The sequence below is a fragment of the Pteropus alecto genome, unplaced genomic scaffold (assembly GCF_000325575.1).
Source record: "Pteropus alecto unplaced genomic scaffold, ASM32557v1 scaffold50, whole genome shotgun sequence".
NCBI classification, from domain to species: domain Eukaryota; kingdom Metazoa; phylum Chordata; class Mammalia; order Chiroptera; family Pteropodidae; genus Pteropus; species Pteropus alecto.
The window spans coordinates 740,475-762,959 of record NW_006431918.1 but is presented as its reverse complement, the minus strand read 5'-3'; the positions used below and the strand labels follow the sequence as shown (position 1 = coordinate 762,959).

The window sequence follows — 22,485 nt, the reverse complement described above, 5'->3', positions numbered from 1 at the left end:
CAGTTCATTCAATTCAGATCATAAAAATTATACCTTGTTATTTTAAATTTTAACTGCCAAATCTTTGTTTATTCAGCAAACACTTATTGAGCACTTAGGGTGTAGGAGGCACCATTTTATGTAAATTTTGTGAAGAACAACTAACTTTAAGGCAAATTTTGTTTCAAAACATTTTTTATGTTATAAAATTCTGAAACCAGGGAAGCATTTTTTGTTTTAATGAAGCCTTATCTGAGTCATTTTATTGGTTTGATTTTTTATGTTAATAAATTTATAGTCACCGAATACAATTTATCTCCCTCTTCTATTGTATTTTAATGTGTACCTTATTTGTAATAAGGTTTAGTTTCTATCAACAAGATTTTAAAAAGTAGATGATGCTGTAAATACGTATATTTGTTCCCAAATGAACTAAATAGAAATGAGAGGACACATGAATTTCATGACTAGCAAATTGAGGAAGGATGATCTAATCTAGAGGTAGGCATGTTCTGTTTATTTACAAATGCTTGTTTAGTGTGCCTTTAACTGAGGGAAAAGGACGCAGTTGGTTTCTGAAAGTAGTTGGAAGCGCCTTACTTTTCAAGCACAGCTTTTAGAATATTTCGTGGGTCTGACTTTTTTTGCTTGGTATTCCAGTTTTGAAGTGCAGCTCTTTCAAGCAAACGGGTTACATGTTGCATAAGGTTTGAAACGGCCAAAACGAGTTAAATAGCCACCTTTATTTACAGCTGCGGGACTAGGTATTTCATCTCTTCCAGGAAGAAAATCTGATTAATGGCTCTTTTCCAGAGTGGGGACAATTGAGGACTTTTCTTCCGCAGAGCGTGAAATGTGCCTTTTCCTGCCGAGGGGCCCTGCCCTGGCCGCGGCCGCCGGGGCGCCTTCCAGCCTCAGGTGTCTCGCCGCGGCCGGGCCGCTCCCCGGGCGGGCGTCCGGGACTTCCTGTCTGGGCGCGGGGCGGAAGGATCGCGTTGCCAGCCGAGGCGGCCGCCGCCGCCGCCGCCGCCGCCCCTGCCGTTAGGTGGTGGGGTTTCTCAGCCCCGCGGCGGGAGGCGGGCCGGCCTCGGCTTCCTGTCGGAGGACGCGCAAGGATCCGGGCGTCGGAGTGTGTGCGAGTGCGTGAGTGTGTGTCGGTCGCACGGCGTGTCTCCGGCCGCGGGTTCCGCCTCCTCCCCTGCCGCTGCTGCTCACGGTGTAAGTCAATGTGAAGCAGCAGCTCCAGCCCGGGGATAAACATGGCGACGTCTCTGCATGAGGGACCCACGAACCAGCTGGATCTGCTCATCCGGGCTGGTAAGGACAGGGGAACTTTTCTCCTGTGCATCGGTGCTGCAGGAGAAGGGTGCACGGAAGGCAGGTGACTCCCCTGTGGCGGTCAGTGCCGGGGGTACAGTGTCCACCTCAGTCACTGGGGCGGCCGGGGGAAAGGGGGGTAGTGAATGAAGTAATGGAGGCGACGAATCAGGAAGTGATCACCTTGGAGAGTAACCTGCCTCGAATCCGGCGCTGTCGCTTCGGGGTGGGTTTGGCGAGCAGCGCCGGCAGCTGCCGGGCGGAGCGCCGGCCGCGGCGGCTGGAGGACCGAGCCGCAGTTAAGTTGGGGACTCGGGGGCGGACGAGTTGTGCGCTTCACCCTAGTTGCTGAGGAACCAGGAAGTGAGTGAGGCTGTTGTCTCCCGGCTGCGCCTGCCACGCTGTCTGGCCGGAGAGGCCGCTGCTGCCCGCGGTCGGGGGCGGCGGGCGCCGCCGGTGAACGCTCGCCACCTTCGCCCCGTTCTCCCCTCAGACTTGGTCCCCAGACTCATGACTTCCGCATGGACGAGACAGACCCGGGCCATGTCCGGTAGACCGCTACCCGCCAAAAAAAAAAAAAATCGCTCTGACCCTCCTTCACATCCCCAGCTCGTACGGTCTCAGGAGTAACGGTCCGGGAAAGGGTCACTTAGCGTGGAGTGGCCCGGGATGCTGTTTCTCCTAGCGGCCCGCCTCCCTCTCCGGCTTTAATGGGTGGCCGTGAAGAAGTCGGTTTATGCCCCTTTCCTCGTGGGTTTTTTTTTTTTTTTTTTTTTAGGAGGGAGAATGGGTGGGACACGGAATATCTTGTACCCCTGACCTGGAGCGTTGGGGCGTCAGAGAAGAACGTTTATTTTTGTAAACAGTGGGTGAATGTGAAGGAGTGGGGCGACGCGAGGGAGTCTTGGCCCTAAGGAAGTCTCAGCACGGAATTGCCCCCTCTCCCTTCCCCTCCCCCCCAAACCTCCCACCATAGCGGAAGCGCCTCGGAGAGGACAGAACGGACGGGATTGACAGGCCTCTGGTTCCAATCTCCTCGCCGAGATGTTCCAAATGAGAACGTTGATTTCTGGGGGCGGGACTCTGGGCCCGCGCTGGGCCAATGAAGATTGGGCGGGAGTGAAGCTGACAATGTACGCATGGAATTGGAGGGAAGAGGAGTGTAAACACGGAAGTGGCCGCGGGGGTGGGGGATGTGCAGCGCCACTGCTGCAGCGGAAGGGCACGGACTTAAGTTACATAGAAAAGGCAGCTTTACTTAATAGCAGACAGCGCAGTGAGGGCCCCGAATGGATGTAGCAGTGCTTGGATCCTCTTTACTTACTGTAGTAACAAACATACATGTTCCTTTCCCCGGGTTCTGTTTCATAGGGCCATCGATGGGAATTGGGGAATAGTCAGCAAAGAGTAATGCTGTGAAAGATCTTACTCTCTGTTTTTCATGCATTGTTTTTGGGGAGGGAACGTGAAATTAGTAGCTTGGTTGGTGAAACTGATTCCGCTCGTTTGGGAGAATCATAAACACGTGTATCTCTAGCAGAAGAACTTGTAAGTTCAAATAAAGTCTAGAATACTAAAATTGTATGTATTGTATAACACATAATGAGTGACCAGCCTTTATTCTATAAAATGTCATACTAAACGTTTCAAAGGTCCCAAAGAAAAATCACAATTTTACTGAGTCGTGATTGAAACACATTTGATAGTTACTTTCTAATCAGAGCAAGAACTTAAGTATTAGTAAATAAGAGGCAGAGTACAAGGAATACTCTGAGGCAAGTACAAGAACTTGGTTCCTTTGTGTATGTTCAGTCTATTAATAACAACATAATATGAATTAAAGGATGGAATTTTGGGCTTTATGTTATTGTTTGGGTTAGTGATGTTTCTGAGGGTTAAACATGTACATTTCAAGAAACGTTTCCAGTGGTTCTGAACGTACCAAGAGAACCTTAGAATAACCCCTGCAGTTAGACTTTTGAAAAATACTGTAGAGTGGAAGGCTTAATTTTGCCAATGGAAGATACTTTTTCATAAGCTTTTGGAATTATCAGCGAAAGTGAATGTGACCTGTGAATATTTTGCTTGGAGTGGTACATATAGACAGTCTACAGTTTGAAAATACCAAAATTTTATTTCCCTTTGTTAAGGGTATTTTTTTTTTTTTAAAGTTAAATGCGGATTTCCAGCCCTAGTGCATTTCTTCAATATATACAAACCTTAACGTCGAAATTTCCTTTATAGCTATAATGTCTTGTAAAGAATATGTTTTATGTATAATTGTTTTCAGATTATTTCCTCAATCATGTTCATGTAATCTGAAGCTTCTTTACAAGCCCTGTTTTAGATGGAAACTTGAGACTGGTTTGCTGATTTACCCAAGGTTTATTCAGTGAGTTAAAAGTTGGGGAGGAAAGGTGGCCCATAAAATAAAGAACCATGGATCTAAATTTTTATTGCTGCCCATTTCCAGTAACATTGGGAGAGTACTTTGTAATGTTTGTGTTTGTAAAATGCACCGAATGACACCTTTTTATTCCCGTGAGGGAAGTCATCGGGTGATAGACATAATTCTTCCTCACAAAGATTTTACGATCTAATTGAGGAGACAGATGAAAATCTACATAATATATAAATATGTAAACGTTAATAAAACTACAGTGATTGTTATAATAGGTTGATGATTAGTGTAGAATGACTGAGACTAATGAAAACTTGTGGAGGAGGTAAGCTTTAAGTTGAATATTGTTAGCATAACTGTTTCTAAGTAAGAATAAAGCACTTAATATTGCCCCTACTATTGTATGGGAAGGTACTAGAGGCTATATTTTTGCTTTAATTTTCCTCCTTTAAAGTCGATAACTGTCAGCTTTAGTTTCAGCTTTAGTTATCAACATTTATACTGTTAGAGGAGTGTGAGTAAAGAATGAAATAAATAAATAAGCTTATTTATTAAAAATCACTTTTCTTTTAACATACAAAATATTTACTTTTCCTGGCAACATGATATATGAAAAAGAGCCTTAACCCTGAAGTCAGGAGCTGAGGATCTACGTCTAGCTGTCACTAAACTAGCTCTGTACTAGTGACTTAACCACTTTAAGGCTTCATCCGGATTGAGTAGGTGATCTTTAATAACTTTCGAAGTTCTAAGATTATAAGTGGCTCAGAAATGTTTAATGGACAGTGAAGGCTTCTATTCTTGGATTTCTTTACATTACGCCACATGAGTGACTATGTCTGTAAGGTTGTTATGTAAGTGGAGGTTAATTTCTCTTTAAGTCAGTCTTTGTGCCAGATTGGAACTTGAGGCCATGTCTAGATGTTGCAAATGACTATGTTATAGTGTATAATTTCAGCTTTCTTTCTCTCTCTCCATATATATAAGTTTTATATTTATAACATAGGGAAAACGAATGTTCTTAATATTTATGCGAAAGTATTGTGTACATATGGTCTCGATTTTCTGGAAGATTTTCAATTGAAAATATTCTGCCTTATTCTCAAGTGTACTTCTTTCTTCTTCTTTTTGAGACTTGAGAAATAGGGTCACCAGAAGTTTTGTTCTACTTTAATGTAGTTATTAATTGAAGGGAGAAAATTTTCTGGAAATTTAGACTAAGCATTTTTACTGACACAACAGTGTGTCTAGTTTGTCTAAGTTCATCATGAAATTTGAACTTGAAAGTCTTATTTCTCATTTTTTATATTTTGGAACAGTATCTTGAAAAGATAATCAATTTGAAAAAAAGTTAAGATATGAAAAGATGAAGCATGTGTTGAAATAAAACTGGAAGAATGGCAGTATTGAAAAAAATTTACTTGAAAGTGTGTAAGAAATTACTCTTTGGAACTCATTGCATTATTAGACTAAAATTCATATAAAAACTGAGTTAAAGAGTAACATCAGTGTGTAGTCAGGATAATTCAGCGTAAAACAATGTCCTTTAGAAACAAATTTGGTTGGTGGAGGGGGCAGTCAGGAGAGTGTTCTTGATAATTTTTTAAACTCCATGTGTTATCTGGAGCTTCAGTATTCAAAAGGATGCAAGGAAATATTTATGAAAAGCTTTAAAAAATCTTTCATGTGTAAGTGGACAAAGTACTGTGTGCTTATGGAAGTGGAAGCATAATTTTTCATCTGCACACTGATGTTTATGTTTAGAAGGTAAAATTTACAAAAACAGGATAGAATTTGGGGATTTAATTACATCTGATAAAAAATTTCAGTTGCAGTTCTTAAAAGCTAAAATTTCTGATCTGGGGGTCTGGGAGTCTCAAGTCAAAATTGTTTTCATAATAATACTAAGACATTATTTACCTTTTCACTTTCGCAAATATTCAGAGGAGTTTTCTGGAGGCTACATGACTTGATATTGCAAGAGATTTGAATGAAGAAGCAAATACTAAGGTTCAGCTGTTTTCTACCATGTATTAAAAAGATTTGCACAGGTGTAAAACAAAGCTACCCACTGAAGTTTTTTTTTTTGTTATAGACAGATTATTTTCATAAGAACATCTTTAAAAGTATTTGGTTTATGATTTTAAATGAACTAAATATTTTTAAATTTTCTTAGATTTAATTTCAAGTAGGATAAATATCTGTACATAAGATTATTTATACAAGTAAAATCTCTGTGGGCCTCAATAATTTGGGTATAAAAGGGTCCTTTTAGCAAAAAATTTTGAGTATAGCTGAAATACAATTTTAGTCTACACTTTTCAGTACCTGGCCACTAGCCACATGAGGCTATTGAGTATATGAAATATGGCCGAGAAACTGAATTGTTAATTTTAAAAAATTTAATTTAAACATAAAAGCTGAAGCAGTGGAAAACTCCTTTATATCGATTACGTGTTGAAATGACAATATCTTGGTTATGCTGAGTTAAACGAAAGATTAATTTCACCTTCCTTTTTTTTAATGTGACTACTGGAAATTTAAAAATTATATGTAGCGTGTCATATTTTTATTGGACAGCTCTACTTCAGAAAATAATTTTATTCTTTCCCTTTTAAACTTTATAGTGCAACTATATTGATTAGAAAGTCAAAGGGGAACACATAAAGATGGAATGTCCTAGACCTTTATCTTTTCTCCCTTTTCATTGCATTCACTTGTATTCTTCACTCACCTGTTATGTTATAGCCTTGGGGCAGAGGATAAGCTGTGGTAAGTCAGATGTGGTAGTTGAATGATGACCTTGTAATATTAGTTTATGGTCTTGCTTGTAGGGGAATACCACTGACATCTAATGAAGTGTTTTCTAATTTTTTTTCCATTCCTCTCAAATTCCTCTCAAATTAAATTGCTATTAGTTTTTATTTTTGACCTTAAGAACGTTGTTCTGAACTAAAGCCATTGCCAGCATTCTCTTCTGCAAAGCTGAGAGGTATGTGTCTTGTCAGACTTAATTACCAAGTTTGGTATTTAGTAACAGCTGTTGAATGAGTCTGGAATAGTCTTACCATACTAACAGCAGTTGATTAGAAAGCTAGAAATGGAATAAGAAGACTCTTACCAATAGTAAAGGAGGGTACAAGCAAATTTAATTTTTGGCACTATGATTAACATTAAAATGGTTTTGAAATTTATTTGGTACACTTATTTCTTCAAGGAATATTGACTGGCAGCAGCATCTATTAGTGGTAACTAGAAAATATCTGTCAGATTACTTTTAGCTTTATTGTTTCTCTTTTTAAAATGAATTGCATATTATTTTCTCCCATATTTTTCATACACAGGTCTAGAAAGACACCAGTAAATCAAGTTTTCAGAGAAAAGGAATTTTCAACCTGCGCTTATAATTTGCTTACTTTGATTGCACAGCACTGTTAAATTCATGTTTATTCTTAAGAATTGTGCACAGCACTGTTAAATTCATGTTTATTCTTAAGAATTGTGCAAAACTTTTAGTTTAAATTGTATTTGAATTATTGATCAGAACAAAATAGTATTTAAAAGTTTTTTAAAATTACAGAAACTTGAAGAGAACTATTTCTTCAATTTGTGTTATCAGAAACCACTTGTTGATTTATGTCAGCAAAAGAAAAGTAAAATGAGATAGTGCTCTCTTTTACAAAAGGGTCAATAAGTATTCTTGGAAACTATCATACGTACATTATTGTACTACACTTGATCTTAGTCAAAAGGCCAAGAAGCAGCGGTACATTATTGTAAGTTGATATGTGTGAGTTTGTAGGTGTTCATCTTTTTTCCCCAAATGTGTTTAGGGTTATTTTAATTAGTAAATCGAGAAAAAATAAAATTAGTAAGCATCAAAAAAGGAAATCATTGCTTTCTTAATCAGTTGTTAGCTTACAGAGTAACTTTAAATTATTTTGCACCTTTATTTAGTTTTGACATATTTTACTTTCATTTGTGTTTTGACACTCTCTGAACTGTTAGTATAAGCTTCATGAGGCCAGAGATCTATTCACACTTGTATCTCAGGTGTATAGCTTAGGGTCTGGTACATGGTAAATGCTCAACAACCACTTGTTGACTATACTGTAGAGTATTAGATCTTCTGATTGATACTTCATAGAGAATTGATACATTGAATTTTTTTCATTATTGAATTTAAAGTATGAATGAGTTTTCTCCTTTATATATTTTTTATTTGTTTTACTCTAAATATAAAATATGTCTGGGAAATAAATAATATTATGTTGAGGTTAGAAATATGAGCATGAAAATAATTTCCACTGATGTAATACGAAATCATGGTTTTGAAAATGTACCTCAAACTACGTAAGAACTCAGGGTACCATCTGCGAGGCAAATTTTATTTTGTTGATAACTTTAAAATCTGGTAAAATTCTTGCTGTATTATCAAATACTCGAAGCTCTGATTTTAATACGTTGAGTTTTTAGGGTGTGTCTTAATACAATTACATAAGGAATTACTTTACCCACGATGGTTTATTAATAGCACCTAGGACAACAGCTAAATTGCAGCACAAGCAGACTTTAAAGAGAATGAAGTTCCTAGACTAAATTTTAAAAACCTGAGAATTTGTTTTCCAGAGTTCTTTGGTGTACGTGATTATTGTAGGGCGGTACTTTGAAAAAAATACTTGAGAATGGTAATGTATTTTATACTTACTAAGTTTCTTAAAGTAGAGCTGGAAGGACTGGTTGAATCCTTCGCTTTGGTGAAGCTGCAGATAAGAGTAAGCAGGGTCACCTAAAGATAGATTTACTTAGAGGTTTGGCTGCCTCTCTGGAACCGTTTAGCTTTGAGCAGATTTCCATAAATGGAAAGAGCAACTGGAGAGACTCAGTACCTTGGTTGAGAGTGTGGATGATGTGCAACAGGTGGTAAAACAGTCACTGGATTTTTTTTATAAACGCTCTCCAAATGACTGGTGTTTGAGGCTGAGGCTTTAGCATTTGGTGAATTTTGAGACTAAGTGGATTTTTTTTCAATTAAAAGTTTCTTGGAAACAGTTTTAAAAGATTCATATCTGGAAAAAAAGATTCATATCTTTAGTATGTAGAACTTGTGAGTTTGTAATATGATTTTATGGAATTCGTGTAAATATTTCCTTTTAGTTCTTTTAGAGGACATCTTGAAAAAAGTCTGTCAAATTAGAAACTGTTACATATTCATGTTTCCGAATTTCTTACCAAGTAAAACATTCAGTATTTTAAGTCAGGATGTGAAATTAATATATCATTAAGATACTAAGTTTGTGCTTGAATTGCCAGTTTTTCTGTAAGTCAGTAAGTCAATTTACCTGAAGTTGTTTGTAACTTCAATACATAAAAGAGCTACTTGGATGCATATTGAAAGAAAAGTCTGTGTTAGGGACTGTAACAGATATAAAGATGAATTAAGATAGACCCTGTGACCTCAAAGAATTTATAACCTTATAGGAGTGATAATGGTGATAATTTCTTAATCACCATATATTGAATTCTTATCTGCATGCTTGTTTTTTATGGGAGGTTGCCTCCCTTAAGTCTCACAGCTTTATGAGGTAAGTAAGTAATGCTCCTGTTCTGTGAGAAGAAACTGACCCTTATAAGAAATTAAATTGCTGGCCTCAGATAACAGAAATTGCAAGTGGCAGAGACTAGAACCCAAGCCGTTGGATGTGGAATCCCAAACTACTGTTTTACACCTTACTGTTTCACACATAATTTAATCAGCAAAGCATAAAGTAAGTGCTAGGACTGTTACAGAAGGTGGTAAAATCAGAAAAGGCTTCATGGGAAAAAACCCAACAACACAGAGACTCTTTTTAAAAAAAAATTTTGGGATTAAAGCCAGCAAAGACCAGTGAGGTCCTGAAGAAGAGAGCAAGGTTATTGTGAAGAAAATTCTCAAGAGCTTTGGTGCTAGAGCCACTGCACTCTCACGCAGGAGGGTCCGTAGGAATTGAACCAGTTAATTATATTAACTTAGCAATATGTGTTTCTGATTGATTCTGATAGGTATTACCCCTGATTTTAGTAGTAGTATATCAGAATATAGAAATGACCATCTGCCCCGCCTCCCTGCTAGGTTAGTTTTGGTCTAAAATTGATACAGGGTTCCATTTAAGGGTCTTTCTTTGTCTTCCTTTGGATAAGATTCAGAAATTTCTCAATAATTTCTGATCAGTCTCAATAGTTGCTTTAAATCAACATTCATTTTGCAAAGTGTGGATACTAGGTCGTTTTGTGTTTAAATTCTGTAAATAATTTACATAGACTAATATGTGTCAGTGGCTTAGTCAAACAGAGTTGATTTATGTTTCTTTCTTATAACATGTTTTAATTTAGTAATGTGTCCAGTACATTTTTAATTGACTAGAACTTTTTTCTCCGCAGTGGAAGCATCAGTCCATAGCAGTAATGCGCACTGTACAGACAAGACAATCGAAGCTGCTGAAGCCCTGCTTCATATGGAATCTCCTACCTGCTTGAGGGATTCAAGAAGTCCTGGTGTGTGAACTGTTCTTTTTTATATATGCATCTAGAATGAAATTTTTTTGAAAAAGTGCAAGAGGATTGTTGGTGTTCTCAAGATGAGTACCTGTGACAGCAATAATCGATCTTTGTCAAAGTTCCCAAGTCTTAAATACTTAGTTTTCATAATAAATGATACAGGAAATGCCCATTAGAGTTAGACAAATGTTCGATAAGTCGCTATTTATACTATCATGTCTTACTTCCTTTACTCTGGGTAAATCACAAACCTTCGTATAGCAGTCCTTATGCGAATGGCAGATGCGGGTAGTTGCCTCCTATGACCACTTTCAATCCTTTATTCATGATTAATAGGCAGTGACTCCAAGGAAGTGTCCCTGGTGGAGAGAGGAGGTGGCTTCCACCATTTCCTCGCACTCCCTTCAGACTGCGAGTTTTCCTTTCTTTTGGTCTCTTTTTTTCATTTGAGACTGCCTTTGAGAATCATTTGGTTCTAATTTTAATTTGTCCTAATTTTAACGTCCAAATGTTAATTTGACTTGATGCAGTCAAATTAAGGGTTTCACAATAAATACTAAGAGCAACTAGACTTTTAAAATAGAACAGAAATCCCATGTATTATTCGTGGATGTGAAAAAGAAAATTAAGACATACTGGTCAGTGTGTTAATCCAAGAGAGTATGTATTAACTATCGCTTAATCAAAATAGAAATGTCATATCCTGATTATTTGTGCACATTGGAAGGAAGCCAGAACAGCATTATCGTATGTAATAGAATACCAAATAGCCACCTATATGTACAATTTAGTGACCCAAAATTCAGGACTGACCCATTAAGTAAAATTTTAAATATTGAAAGATGATTTTCATTGAGCTGTAATGAGCCAATTTTCCTTTTCTTGGTATTTTAAAATGAACTTAAGTACTGACTTTTCACTGAAATCACATTTATTAATAGTTTTAGGTTTTATACTATGCATGTATTACCTAGTTAAAGAATAATGATGGGTACATGGAAGGAAAGTAATCATTAAATAACTTGCTACTACCCTATTGTTTTATTTTCATATGTTTTCCCAGTTGTTAAAATAATTCAAAGACTTCTGTAATGACTTGAAAATATGTCTAAGTGTGAAGAATGGAGGGCGACTACTCACGATCACCCCCTTAACCCATTTCCTTCGATTTTCTTTGCGTTTTTTTCCTTATATACTTTAATTTGCACATTTAGCGAATTAACTTCAAGTCCTTATCTTGCTTTGATGAATTTTTAATAAAACCTCACCTTTACTAAGTATTGAATTGTCCACATTAAGAAACATTAATCGGGGCGGGAAATTTTAATTTTTCAACTTTTTTTTATAGTGGAAGTGTTTGTTCCTCCTTGTGTATCAACTCCAGAATTTATCCATGCTGCTATGAGGCCAGATGTCATTACAGAAACTGTAGTGGAGGTGTCAACTGAAGAATCTGAACCAATGGATACCTCTCCTATTCCTACGTCACCGGATAGCCATGAACCAATGAAAAAGAAAAAAGGTAGAGTATATTTATAAATTTCTGGAAAAGCCAGTGAAATTTTTTCTGGTACCATTTTCCCCACCAAGGGTCATAGGAAATATGTGCTGTAGATTTATAATTGATGTTATTTTAACTTAGATGTTCTCAAAGAATCAACACAGCGAGATTTTAATTTTGTGTTTCAACATACTCATACTGTTTAAAGGAATTAGTATTTAAGCCCTAAAAGTAGCTGCCTGAAAATGAGATTATAACAGTTGTTGGACACAGAGAAGGCAGACCAGAGAGTCACTGCACATTGTCTACTTTTCGATCCTGGGTTACTTAAACTTTTTTTTATTCTTTATTTTCTCTATGTTTCATAAGCTTATCTTCCTATTCTTTTGTGGGCATTAAAATAAAGGCCCAATTTTCTTTCATATACCTTCTTTTAAATACCAAGATTGCCAGTAGGGACCTCTAAGTGAAATAAACTCACCAGTGGATAAAGAATATTTCCAGTTACTGTTTGACTCCTGCAGACCGAGACTGCTCACCTGACCCCGGGTGGGGGGTGGCCACAAGGCCCCAGCACATCTCCAACATCCTGAGGAGAGATGGGCAGTAAGTGGGTCCTTTTCCTGTTTGAATCAAAGGATAAAACTTGAAAGAAATGAAATATATATAAATGGGTACTCATCTAATTCCTCTTTCTTCACATTTTAAAATGGAAAACAAAAAGGCAAAAATAAGAGAATTGTGTTAAAACTATGTTTTTTCCCCCAATTTTTTTGATAGAAGTGTTTCTAACTGCTGTGCTGTTCATAGGTCTTTTCTAATTGCTGTGAGGAATACAATGAAGAATAAGACAGTGCCTTCCCTCATATAATACTTATATAGATTATGTGTATATTGAGAGAGGTATGAATGAGAGAATTTAGAAGAATCATTTCTTGTTGTAAACATTTAAAAACAAAAGGCATACATATTAATAGTTCTGTTTACTCACTGTCCACCATAACCTTTGGCTGGTTGTTTCCTATGGGAGTTATTACAAAGTACTTAAGAGATTTTTAGATTTAAAAGAAAGAAGACTATGAAAAGCTGGGATCATTTAGGTAACCAAGACCTCTAGATAAACAGATTGATACATGGTTATAACCCAAGAGATTTGATATAAATGAGGAAATAATTTGCCAATTTAATACTAACTATATATTTGAAAATAGATGGTCTTAATGAATGACCATTTAAAAATTACATAAAACACATTTATTTATTTGTGGTTAAATACATTTGGGACATACAGTTACGTAGGTTATTTTTTTCGTTAATAGGGCCCTTTTTTTTAATTTCCAGAGCTTTTAATATACTTATGTGTGTTGTGAATCTCTAAGAGAAGCATGCAGTGTTCTAAAAGTTGATTTGAGTGTAGAACCCTTTTTCCTACTGATGAATAATGTATTTTTCAAAGAATGTGATTTGGGAAATGCTGCTTTATAAGAAGATAACAAGTCCTTTTGGGCTAACTTTCCTTTTACGTAGTTAGGCTTTTGTGCTTTACTTTAGGAGACAGTAAAATGTTAATCTTACTAATGATTGATTTGTATATATAAACATTATTTAAATTGAGAAGTTAAGCTCTGTTTTAACAAGACCAGTGAACTTTCTGTTTTAATTTTGGCAAAGTACACTAACATTGATAAGAATTATAATAAAATCCTAGAACATAATAGCTATGCATTTTGAAATATAAATTAAGGTACATTAATCTAGTTCTTTATTTGGCTTTAAATAGTCCTTGCTAATTAAGAGTAGAGTGACATCAGAAATCACAGATGTTTGACAATCACCAAATCAGTAATAGTATGCAGCCATATTTCAGAGATATTGCAGGTTCATTTCCAGACCACTGCAATGAAACAAGTATTGCAATAAAGTAAGTCTCACAATTTTTTTGGTTTCCCAGTGCATATAATAGTTGTGTTTATACTATACTGTAATATATTAAGTATGCTATAAATAGCATTATGTCTTAAAAACAAATGTGCATACCTTAATTAAAAAATAATTTATTGCTAAAAATGCTAACCATCATCTGAGCCTTCAGTGAGTTGTAATCTTTTTGTGGTTGGAGGGTCTTGCCACGATGTTCATGGCTGCTGACTAATTAGGGTGGTGGTTGCTAAAGTTTGGGGTAGCTGTGGCAATTTCTTAAAATAAGACAACAGTGAAGTTTGCTGCATCGATTGACTCTTCCTTTCATTTGAACACTTAGAGGCCATTGTAGGGTTGTTAATTGGCCTAATTTTAATATTGTATCTCATCTACCGCCATGCCACCCTGAACAAGCCCGAACCCGTCTGACTGTGGAAGCTAAGCAGAGTTGGGCCTGATTAGTACTTGGATGGGAGACCACCTAGGAAGACCAGGTGCTGTGGGTGTAAAAAATAAAAAATGAGGGATTGTAAACTGACAAGGTCCTTGCAATCTGTGAGGTCAACCAAGGGTTACCTCGCCTAAAAAAAAAAAAAAAAAAAAAAAAATAATATTGTGTCTCTAGATGGGGCGGCCAAAAAAAAAATAATAATAATATTGTGTCTCTAGATAGGGCGGCCTGAGGAGTGGGAGAAAGGTGGGGGAACATTCAGAACACACATTTATCGATTGAGTTTGCTGGCTATTGTGGGTATGATTTGTGATACCCCAAAACAACAGCTATAGTAACGTCAAAGATCACTAATCACAGAACTCCATCACAAATATAATAATAATGAAAAAGTTGGAAATACTGTGAGAATTATGAAAATGTGATACAGAGACATGAAGGGAGCAACTGCTGTTGGAAAAATGATGCCGGTAGACTTGCTCAGCTGAAAACCTATTGGTAAAAACGCAATATCTGTGAAGTGCAATAAAACAAAGTATGCCTGTACTTAATTTGAAAATACGGTAGTCCCCCTTTATTTGTGATTTTGCTTTCCATGGTTTTAGTTACCCACGGTCCACTGAGGTCTGAAAATATGAAATGGAAGATTCCAGAACTAAACAATTCAGAAGTTTTAAATTGCACGCAGTTCTGAGTAGTGCGATGAAATCTTGAGCCTTCTCCCTCCGTGTCCAGCTTGGGATGTGAATCTTCCCTTTGTCCAGTGTCTCCATGCTGTATATGCTTCCTGCCTTTTAGTCACTTAGCAGCAGTTATCAGATTGACTATCATGGTATCACAGTGGTTGTATTCACGTCACCCTTTTTTAACTTAATAATGGCCCCAAAGCTCAAGACTAGTGATTGTGGCAATTGGGATATGCCAAAGAGAAGTTGTAAAGTTCTTCCCCGTAAGTGAAAAGGTATGTACGTATAGGAAAAAAATACAGTCTATATAGGGTGCAGTACTATCCATGGTTTCGGGCATCCCCTGGGGGTCTTAGAACATGTCCTCCGTGGATAGGGGGACTACTATATCATACACTTGAATGTTCCTTTTACCTGCCAGCTAGTATCCATCCATCAGCTTACCTGCTGAGGTCTGAATACAGTACATTTCAGACTTCTGCCTTCTTTAATGTAGGGAAGTACAGCTCTTGTTTTTCTGTTTATTGTGGATGCTAGTCTGAAAGAGCCTTCTGGCAGAAGTGAGAAGAAACAAAAAGAAGGGCATAAACATTACACATATGAAGTAATTACTTGGAAGATGTTCTTACTCTTATAATGTACCTGTATGTTTAGGTGGGGGAATTTGAATACTTGGGCTTAAAATTCTGGTGGACTGGCTCAGAGCAGTAGAGAGTGTTTAATATTTTTTACTTTTCCTCATTTGAGCTCCAAGGGCTTCGCAGATTATCAGATCTTCTGCAATAGGTAGGTAAAGCTTTTTCTAACAATCCTGTAGACCAGAAAACAAAAAAGTTTGCACTAGAATCTGTTTCCATTGCCGCATTATTAGAAAAAGATTACCAAATTGAGGCTCTGACCACGTAAATAATAGGTTAATAGTATCTGACTTGCCATCTATATTGAGATTACTACCAATTAACAACTGCTGTAATCTAAAATTGCAGAAGTGCTTTTAATGCTCTTTTTAAAGAAACTCGTTATATACACTGAGTATATTAATCCACAAATTTAGTGCCACAAATTTAGTGTTCAGTTTCATCGATAATATGTTATCAAAGAGTCTGCTAATCATGCTTATGTTATTTTTCTTGTTTTCAATGTATGGTTTCCATATCTTATTTTTTCAGTTGGCCGTAAACCAAAGACCCAGCAATCACCAATTTCCAATGGGTCTCCTGAGTTAGGTATAAAGAAGAAACCCAGAGAAGGAAAAGGTAATTTGGGGAGGGCCGTTTTGGAGGTGAGATGATTTTGTTTTTCAGTCAGGTTACATTTTTGCATTCTTAAGGAAATTATTTCTGGTACATGCATATTTGGAAATACTGTCTTTGGTAGTTTTTAATCAGGGATATATCAGCATCACCTGGGAGTTTTTCAAACTATGCTGGCTCCCTATTGCACTTAGATTCTCTAGCCATAGATATACCAGGGGAGTGGAAGGAGGAAGGCATTTATATTTTGAAAGGTCCTAAGTGCAGCCTGACACATTCTGACCATTCTGAAAAAGGAGCCATAGTTATAGAGGATGTGTGTTATGTACAATAGCATGCATCCTCATGTAGGGACACTTAGAATAGAAGTTTACAACTAAGACTTATTTCAGATATAGTTTTTTAACTGATAGTAGCAATGCAGTAATCCAAGGCAAGCTGGATTTAATCTTCCAGTCAACAAATTTGAGTCATATCAGGAGTCAGAATAAAAATTTCCCATTTTTTTGCTTTAGAATTTATATTTTCTCATTAAAAACAAAAATAGCAATGATCCTCCCACATTCTGTTCTATTACTTTGTTGGATAAGTTGTATTTCAAATAATATTTTAATAATGGTTTTAGGTGTGTTCTGGTAACTAAAAATTTATCACTTCATGAATAAATGTTTTCAGACCAATGTTCAATAGTTGGATCATTTTGGATTAATATACTCAAATTTAGTCCATCCTCGACAGGTGTTCTGACATCTCATTTTAAGTCGTTAAAGCTATAATTAAGTCTAGTAAGCCTTTTAAGAAATTTAGACAAATTCCAGTGAACTCTTATTTATTCAGGAGCTGATAATTCAACTTGGGACAGATTGAGAAAACTTCTTTGTGTTTGGTCATTTTATATTTCTAACATCTTAGGTATTATCTTTTAACTTAAATTGAAAACTTTAAAACTTACATGATAGTAGTAAATGTTAGCTAAAATTTAGAGTTATTATAACTATAGTTATTACTGTTTTTTAAAATTCATCCAGTGTTTACTTTTTTGCAAAATGATAATTCTGCATGGACGTAATGAACTACCTGGTCTGATAAAGAACGCTTTCTTTTCTGAATTGTTTTCCTTGAAACTAGAAATAGAATTGTCAGTTTTACTTGGGGATGGGACCTGGGGTGGAGCATTTAAAGATAACCTGAGGAATGTTGATGAATCTAATTCAACACACCCGGAAGCATTCACATCCCTACTATGTACAAGGCACTGTCTATGCTATATAAAATTTTCTTCCAGAATAAGTTTTCTGCTCACTTTTGCTATGTCCGCTCACAGGGCCTGACAATCTGGTCATAAAATAAAAATGCCCCAGCTCTACATCTTGTTCTATAGTAGTTGAAAGTTATGCATGGTTGAATAGTAAGAGATTTTAGGTATTGATGCTGATGTAATAGGGCTTCCAAGATATAAATGCAATATTGTGAAGTTGAAGGTTAATCTCTTTAGGTCAAGAGATGTATATGGGGCTCAACTACGGATTAATAGATGTATTGAATTTTTAAGGAAATCCAGAATGAAAATGAAATGCTAGAGGAAGTGGACATCAGCTTTTAGATTGAGGAGCAGTGGCTTGGTTTGGAAGCCTCCCACCCTTCGAAGTTCTCCTTACGTAGCCTGTAACTTGGGTCTGGATTCGAGGACCCAAGCTATTAAGCTATTTTGAGTAGGAGCCTGGAAGTGGCCTGGTGATTCAGTGGTGGCCTGTGTAGTCTAATCTTAGCATTCTTTTCTGTTCTTCCATTGGTTTAAGAACCTCTGTACCTAGAGGCTTACTTAAGGGAATCAAAGAAAAGCAGCAGCCTGTAAAGCCTGGGCATCTAATAATCACCGTCCATTACTCTTCCTCTGCTTCCAAAGGAAAAAAGAGTGATGCTTTCTGTTGGGTTAAGTTCCTTTACCTACCCAGATTCCCTCCTTTTCTTCTGTGCAGATCTTAGCCATCTTCTAAGATGCTGTCATGTCTTTCCAGTTCACTTAATTTTCACTCCTGAAATCTCAAACATTATTTTCTGTCATTCATTTGGATTTTAATTATGCATCGCTTTGTGATGTATCTTATATCTTATATTGTTTCATACTGTTATATATTTATGATTTTTGTTATCAGATACTTTGTTATATACTAGACAACACAATTTGAAACTGTACAAATGATTGCTCATATAGTCAAGTATTTAATGACAGACAGTACATTTGCATTTCACCAGTAGTAAGTGAATTGATTTTTACCCAGCATAATTAAATATTTGCTTTTAGTTATGTGTTTAATTATGTTAATGAATTTTTAATCAATGCCTATCATTATTTTCAAAGGAAACACAACCTATTTGTGGGAGTTTCTTTTAGATCTACTTCAAGATAAAAATACTTGTCCTCGGTATATTAAGTGGACTCAGAGAGAAAAAGGCATATTCAAACTTGTGGATTCAAAGGCTGTCTCTAAGCTCTGGGGAAAGCATAAGAACAAGCCAGACATGAACTATGAAACTATGGGACGAGCTTTGAGGTAAGAGCACAAAAGAATGAATTTTCAAACAAAATGCATACATCTCTTTATATTGTCCTTTAGCTGTTTAAAGAGAAGCTCTAAAAACCCCTTATTTATTATAACTTAATTTTGGGGGGTATTCTAGAGGTGCTTCGTGGATTTGGAGCTAGATAGGGAGAAAGGAGTTTGGTCTAGATGTCTAAAATTTCAGTATCATTGGAAAATACTATTTTTGCAGAAAATGTGCTTTTGAACTTAGGACTGTTTCTTAATAGAAAGTTAAGTTGTAGACCTTTAAAAAGAAATTTAAAGCCAAACAAAACAGTTTCCAAATTGTTAATTTGCTGCATTTCTTGTGAATTTGTTATAATGGCGATATAATGGTGATATGAAAATTTCTCTTTAAGTTTTGTCAGTTCAAGAAACCCACAAAACTTTGTAATGTACGTGGCTTCTAATTAAGGGTGTCTGTAAATGAACATAGTTTATGTGACAGTATTCAGATATCCCATAGATTCATCTCTACTAAGCACGGCTAAGGTAATTTTTCCATATAACATCAGATTGTTTTTATAACCTTTGTAAGTCAGAGTTGAGTTTTTACCAGTGTTTGTAAAATACAATAACATTCTGTATTTAGGCAAAATCACTTCCTTTAAGAATGAACTCTGAGCTACTTTGTGGATCTCTGGATCTCAAAGTTATAGGACTTGTGGTACCAGGTTCCACCTTCATTCTTACTTCAAATTCGCAGCCTTTTGAACAATTCAGAAGAGCTCCTTATCTTACAGGAATAAATGAATGTTTCTGTTAGTGTCCATTCTACATGGTTTTTTTTTTTTTTTTTTTTTTTGAGAAAAAAAAAAAAGTAATACATTTGATTCACTTAGTACTTTTTCTCTTACAGATATTATTACCAAAGGGGTATTCTTGCGAAGGTTGAAGGACAGAGGCTTGTATATCAGTTCAAGGATATGCCCAAAAACATAGTGGTCATAGACGATGACAAAAGTGAAACCTGTAATGAAGATTTAGCAGCAGCTACTGATGAAAAATCCTTAGAACGTGTGTCACTGTCTGCAGAAAGTCTCCTGAAAGCAGCAACCTCTGTTCGTGGTGGGAAAAACTCATCTCCACTGAACTGCGCCAGAGCAGAGAAGGGTGTAGCTAGAGTTGTGAACATCACCTCCCCTGGCCATGATGCTTCGTCCAGATCTCCTACTACTACCGCATCTGTATCAGCCCCAGCAGCTCCAAGGTAAATGAAGATGGTCAGTTGTAATGTATTTGCTGTTTAGAAAGCTCTCTGGCAGAAAGATATACCCCCTTTTTTAATACCAGCATTCTAAGAACCCACTGTTGGTCAGGACTTTGAAAAGAACTTGATATTTTAAATGTATTGTGTTATACTGTTAAAGTAGCAGATGTCTCCTTTAACCTGGATTGGTTTTTATGGTTTTACAGATAGAACTTAAATGTGGGATTTGATTTTTAAAATGTATTTATTTCATGGTATTTCATATTCTAAATGTAGGGATCGTCAGTACATCTGTAAAATTTGGGAGCGCTAGTTTGTACATTTTTGGATTGGCAGTCATATTTTTGCACGAGACCTATTTTCTAATTTAGCATTCAATATAATCAACTTTTTTTTTAATCTACTAGGACAGTTCGTGTGGCAATGCAAGTACCCGTTGTAATGACATCGTTGGGTCAGAAAATTTCAACTGTGGCCGTTCAGTCAGTTAATGCAGGCACACCATTACTAACCAGCAGTAGTCCAGCAACAGCAAGCTCTCCGAAGGTCGTTATTCAGACAATCCCTACTGTGATGCCAGCCTCTACTGAAAATGGAGACAAAATCACCATGCAGCCTGCCAAAATTATTACCATCCCAGCTACACAACTGGCACAGTGTCAACTGCAGACAAAGTCAAATCTGACTGGATCGGGAAGCATTAACATTGTTGGAACCCCACTGGCCGTGAGGGCGCTGACCCCGGTTTCCATAGCCCACGGTACACCTGTAATGAGACTCTCGGTGCCTACTCAGCAGGCGTCTGGCCAGACTCCTCCCCGAGTAATCAGCGCCGTCATAAAAGGGCCAGAGGTTAAGTCAGAAGCAGTGGCAAAAAAGCAGGAACATGATGTGAAAACTTTGCAGCTGGTACAAGAAGAAAAACCGGCAGATGGAAATAAGACAGTGACCCACGTAGTGGTTGTCAGTGCGCCTTCAGCTATTGCCCTTCCGGTAACTATGAAAACAGAAGGACTGGTGACGTGTGAGAAATAAAATAGCAGCTCTGCCATGGACTTTAGACTGTTAGTGATAGTACTAACACATATTTGCAAGGGGTATCATCAAGAAAAGTCAAAAGAAGACTTTAAAACATTTATAATGCATATAAGAAAACAATCAGACTTACTGGAAATAAATTACCTATCCCATGTTTCAGTGGGAAATGAACTACATATTGAGATGCTGACAGAAAACTGCCTCTTACAGTAGGAAACAACTGAACCCCATCAATAAGAAAAAGGATTGAAAGGGACCAAGCAACTCACTACAATATCAAGTTACACTAAGACTTGGAACACTAACATTCTGTAAGAGGCTATATAGTTTTCAGTGGGGGAGGGGTTGGGATGGGTGATCTCATTGTTACATATAGCAATTTTTGATGCATTTTATATGCATACCAGCAATTATTACTGTGTTCACACAGAACTCACTTAACTGGTGCTATGTGAAGACTGCTAATATAGGTATTTTAGAATGTGAATTGAAGAATGGATCCAAAAGTTTCAGAGGATAGCAAAAAAAGATCTAGTGCGATTTTTTTTTTTTTATATCATATAGCTTAAGCTGATTTAAAACAAAGGCCTTAGACTAATTTTCGGTTTTCTTTATTGAAATAAGCTAACGGCTTGTTTGTGTAAAGCTTTTTTTATTAAAAGAAAAAAAATTTAAAAATCTTGTACCTAGCACAGTATTGTTATAGAATTTACATGTAACATTTTATATGGTAGTTTAAGTCTGTCAGTTTCTTAATTGTGGACAAATTAACAGTTGGCTTTGGCCTTTTGCTGTAACATGCCTGTGTCACTCACTTAGCCCTGGCATCTGTGCAGACACATTTCCAGTTCTACTGTCACTTGGAAGTTAAGGCTCAGCATGAATTTTTGTCAGGCAACTCTAATACCTGGAGTTTTCTTTCTTTTTTTTTTTTTAGTTGAAGTTTAAGAGGGAAAGTACCAGTGTTCAGATTTGAACTATAATAGTTTGTATATTCAACATTTGAAGTATATTCTATTTTGTTGTACTCTTGTTTCAAAGTGTATTCAAGTAGGTTTTCTGAAATATAGAAATGAAACTTATATTGCGTTTTGTTCTCTGGTGATATTTATAACAATATTCAAAAGCTAGTATAGAGACATCGTTTTAGTTACGAATAGAAGTCCTGTTTCTCATTCCCAACTACTGTGTAAGAAATTCTACTTCTGTTTTGTTCCATTGTATTAATATTTGGCAAATATCTGCATGTTGCCACTTTCTAATTACTATCATGAACTATAATGTTCTACTTACCATAATGAATTTACTATTTTGATGTTGGCCACACTTAAAGAATTTATATTTGAAATCAGACCATTTGTTTCTCAATCAGACTTTTTGAGGGTTAGAAGAGTAATACTCTCGCCCTTTTACAAATTAGGATGTGGAGGTACCAGAGGGATTACATGAATTTCCTTATTTCACACCGAACTAGGTCCTGTGACTCCACATCTTAATGCTCTTTCTACTATAAAGAAAAGTTGTCTATTTTTACATCTTTTAGAAATTTAAATAAACTGATACTTAATATTTTGTGGCCTTTAATTGTGCATTTCATCAAATATTAC

At 36.6% G+C, this 22,485-nt stretch overlaps 1 protein-coding gene and 1 pseudogene across 9 annotated transcripts in view; both read left to right on the top strand.

Annotated features, from left to right (window-relative positions):
- ELF2 (E74 like ETS transcription factor 2) overlaps positions 1 to 22,450 on the top strand; it is an 80,420-nt gene extending 57,970 nt beyond the window's left edge. For 2 of the 9 annotated variants that reach the window (XM_015585068.2, XM_025042430.1), the window contains exons 5-11: positions 10,118 to 10,231; positions 11,583 to 11,756; positions 15,540 to 15,578; positions 15,962 to 16,048; positions 18,408 to 18,600; positions 19,490 to 19,840; positions 20,248 to 22,450. In XM_015585068.2, the coding sequence (XP_015440554.1) occupies positions 10,118 to 10,231; positions 11,583 to 11,756; positions 15,540 to 15,578; positions 15,962 to 16,048; positions 18,408 to 18,600; positions 19,490 to 19,840; positions 20,248 to 20,875 (1,586 nt within the window). In that variant the 3' untranslated portion in view covers positions 20,876 to 22,450. Of the gene's footprint in view, positions 1 to 956; positions 1,297 to 10,117; positions 10,232 to 11,582; positions 11,757 to 15,539; positions 15,579 to 15,961; positions 16,049 to 18,407; positions 18,601 to 19,489; positions 19,841 to 20,247 lie in introns of those variants that run through there. The other 7 variants (XM_015585073.2, XM_015585072.2, XM_015585071.2 and 4 more) reach the window with 7 other exon arrangements.
- LOC112475144 lies at positions 14,043 to 14,161 on the top strand (annotated as a pseudogene).
- Positions 22,451 to 22,485: the final 35 nt, after the last annotated feature.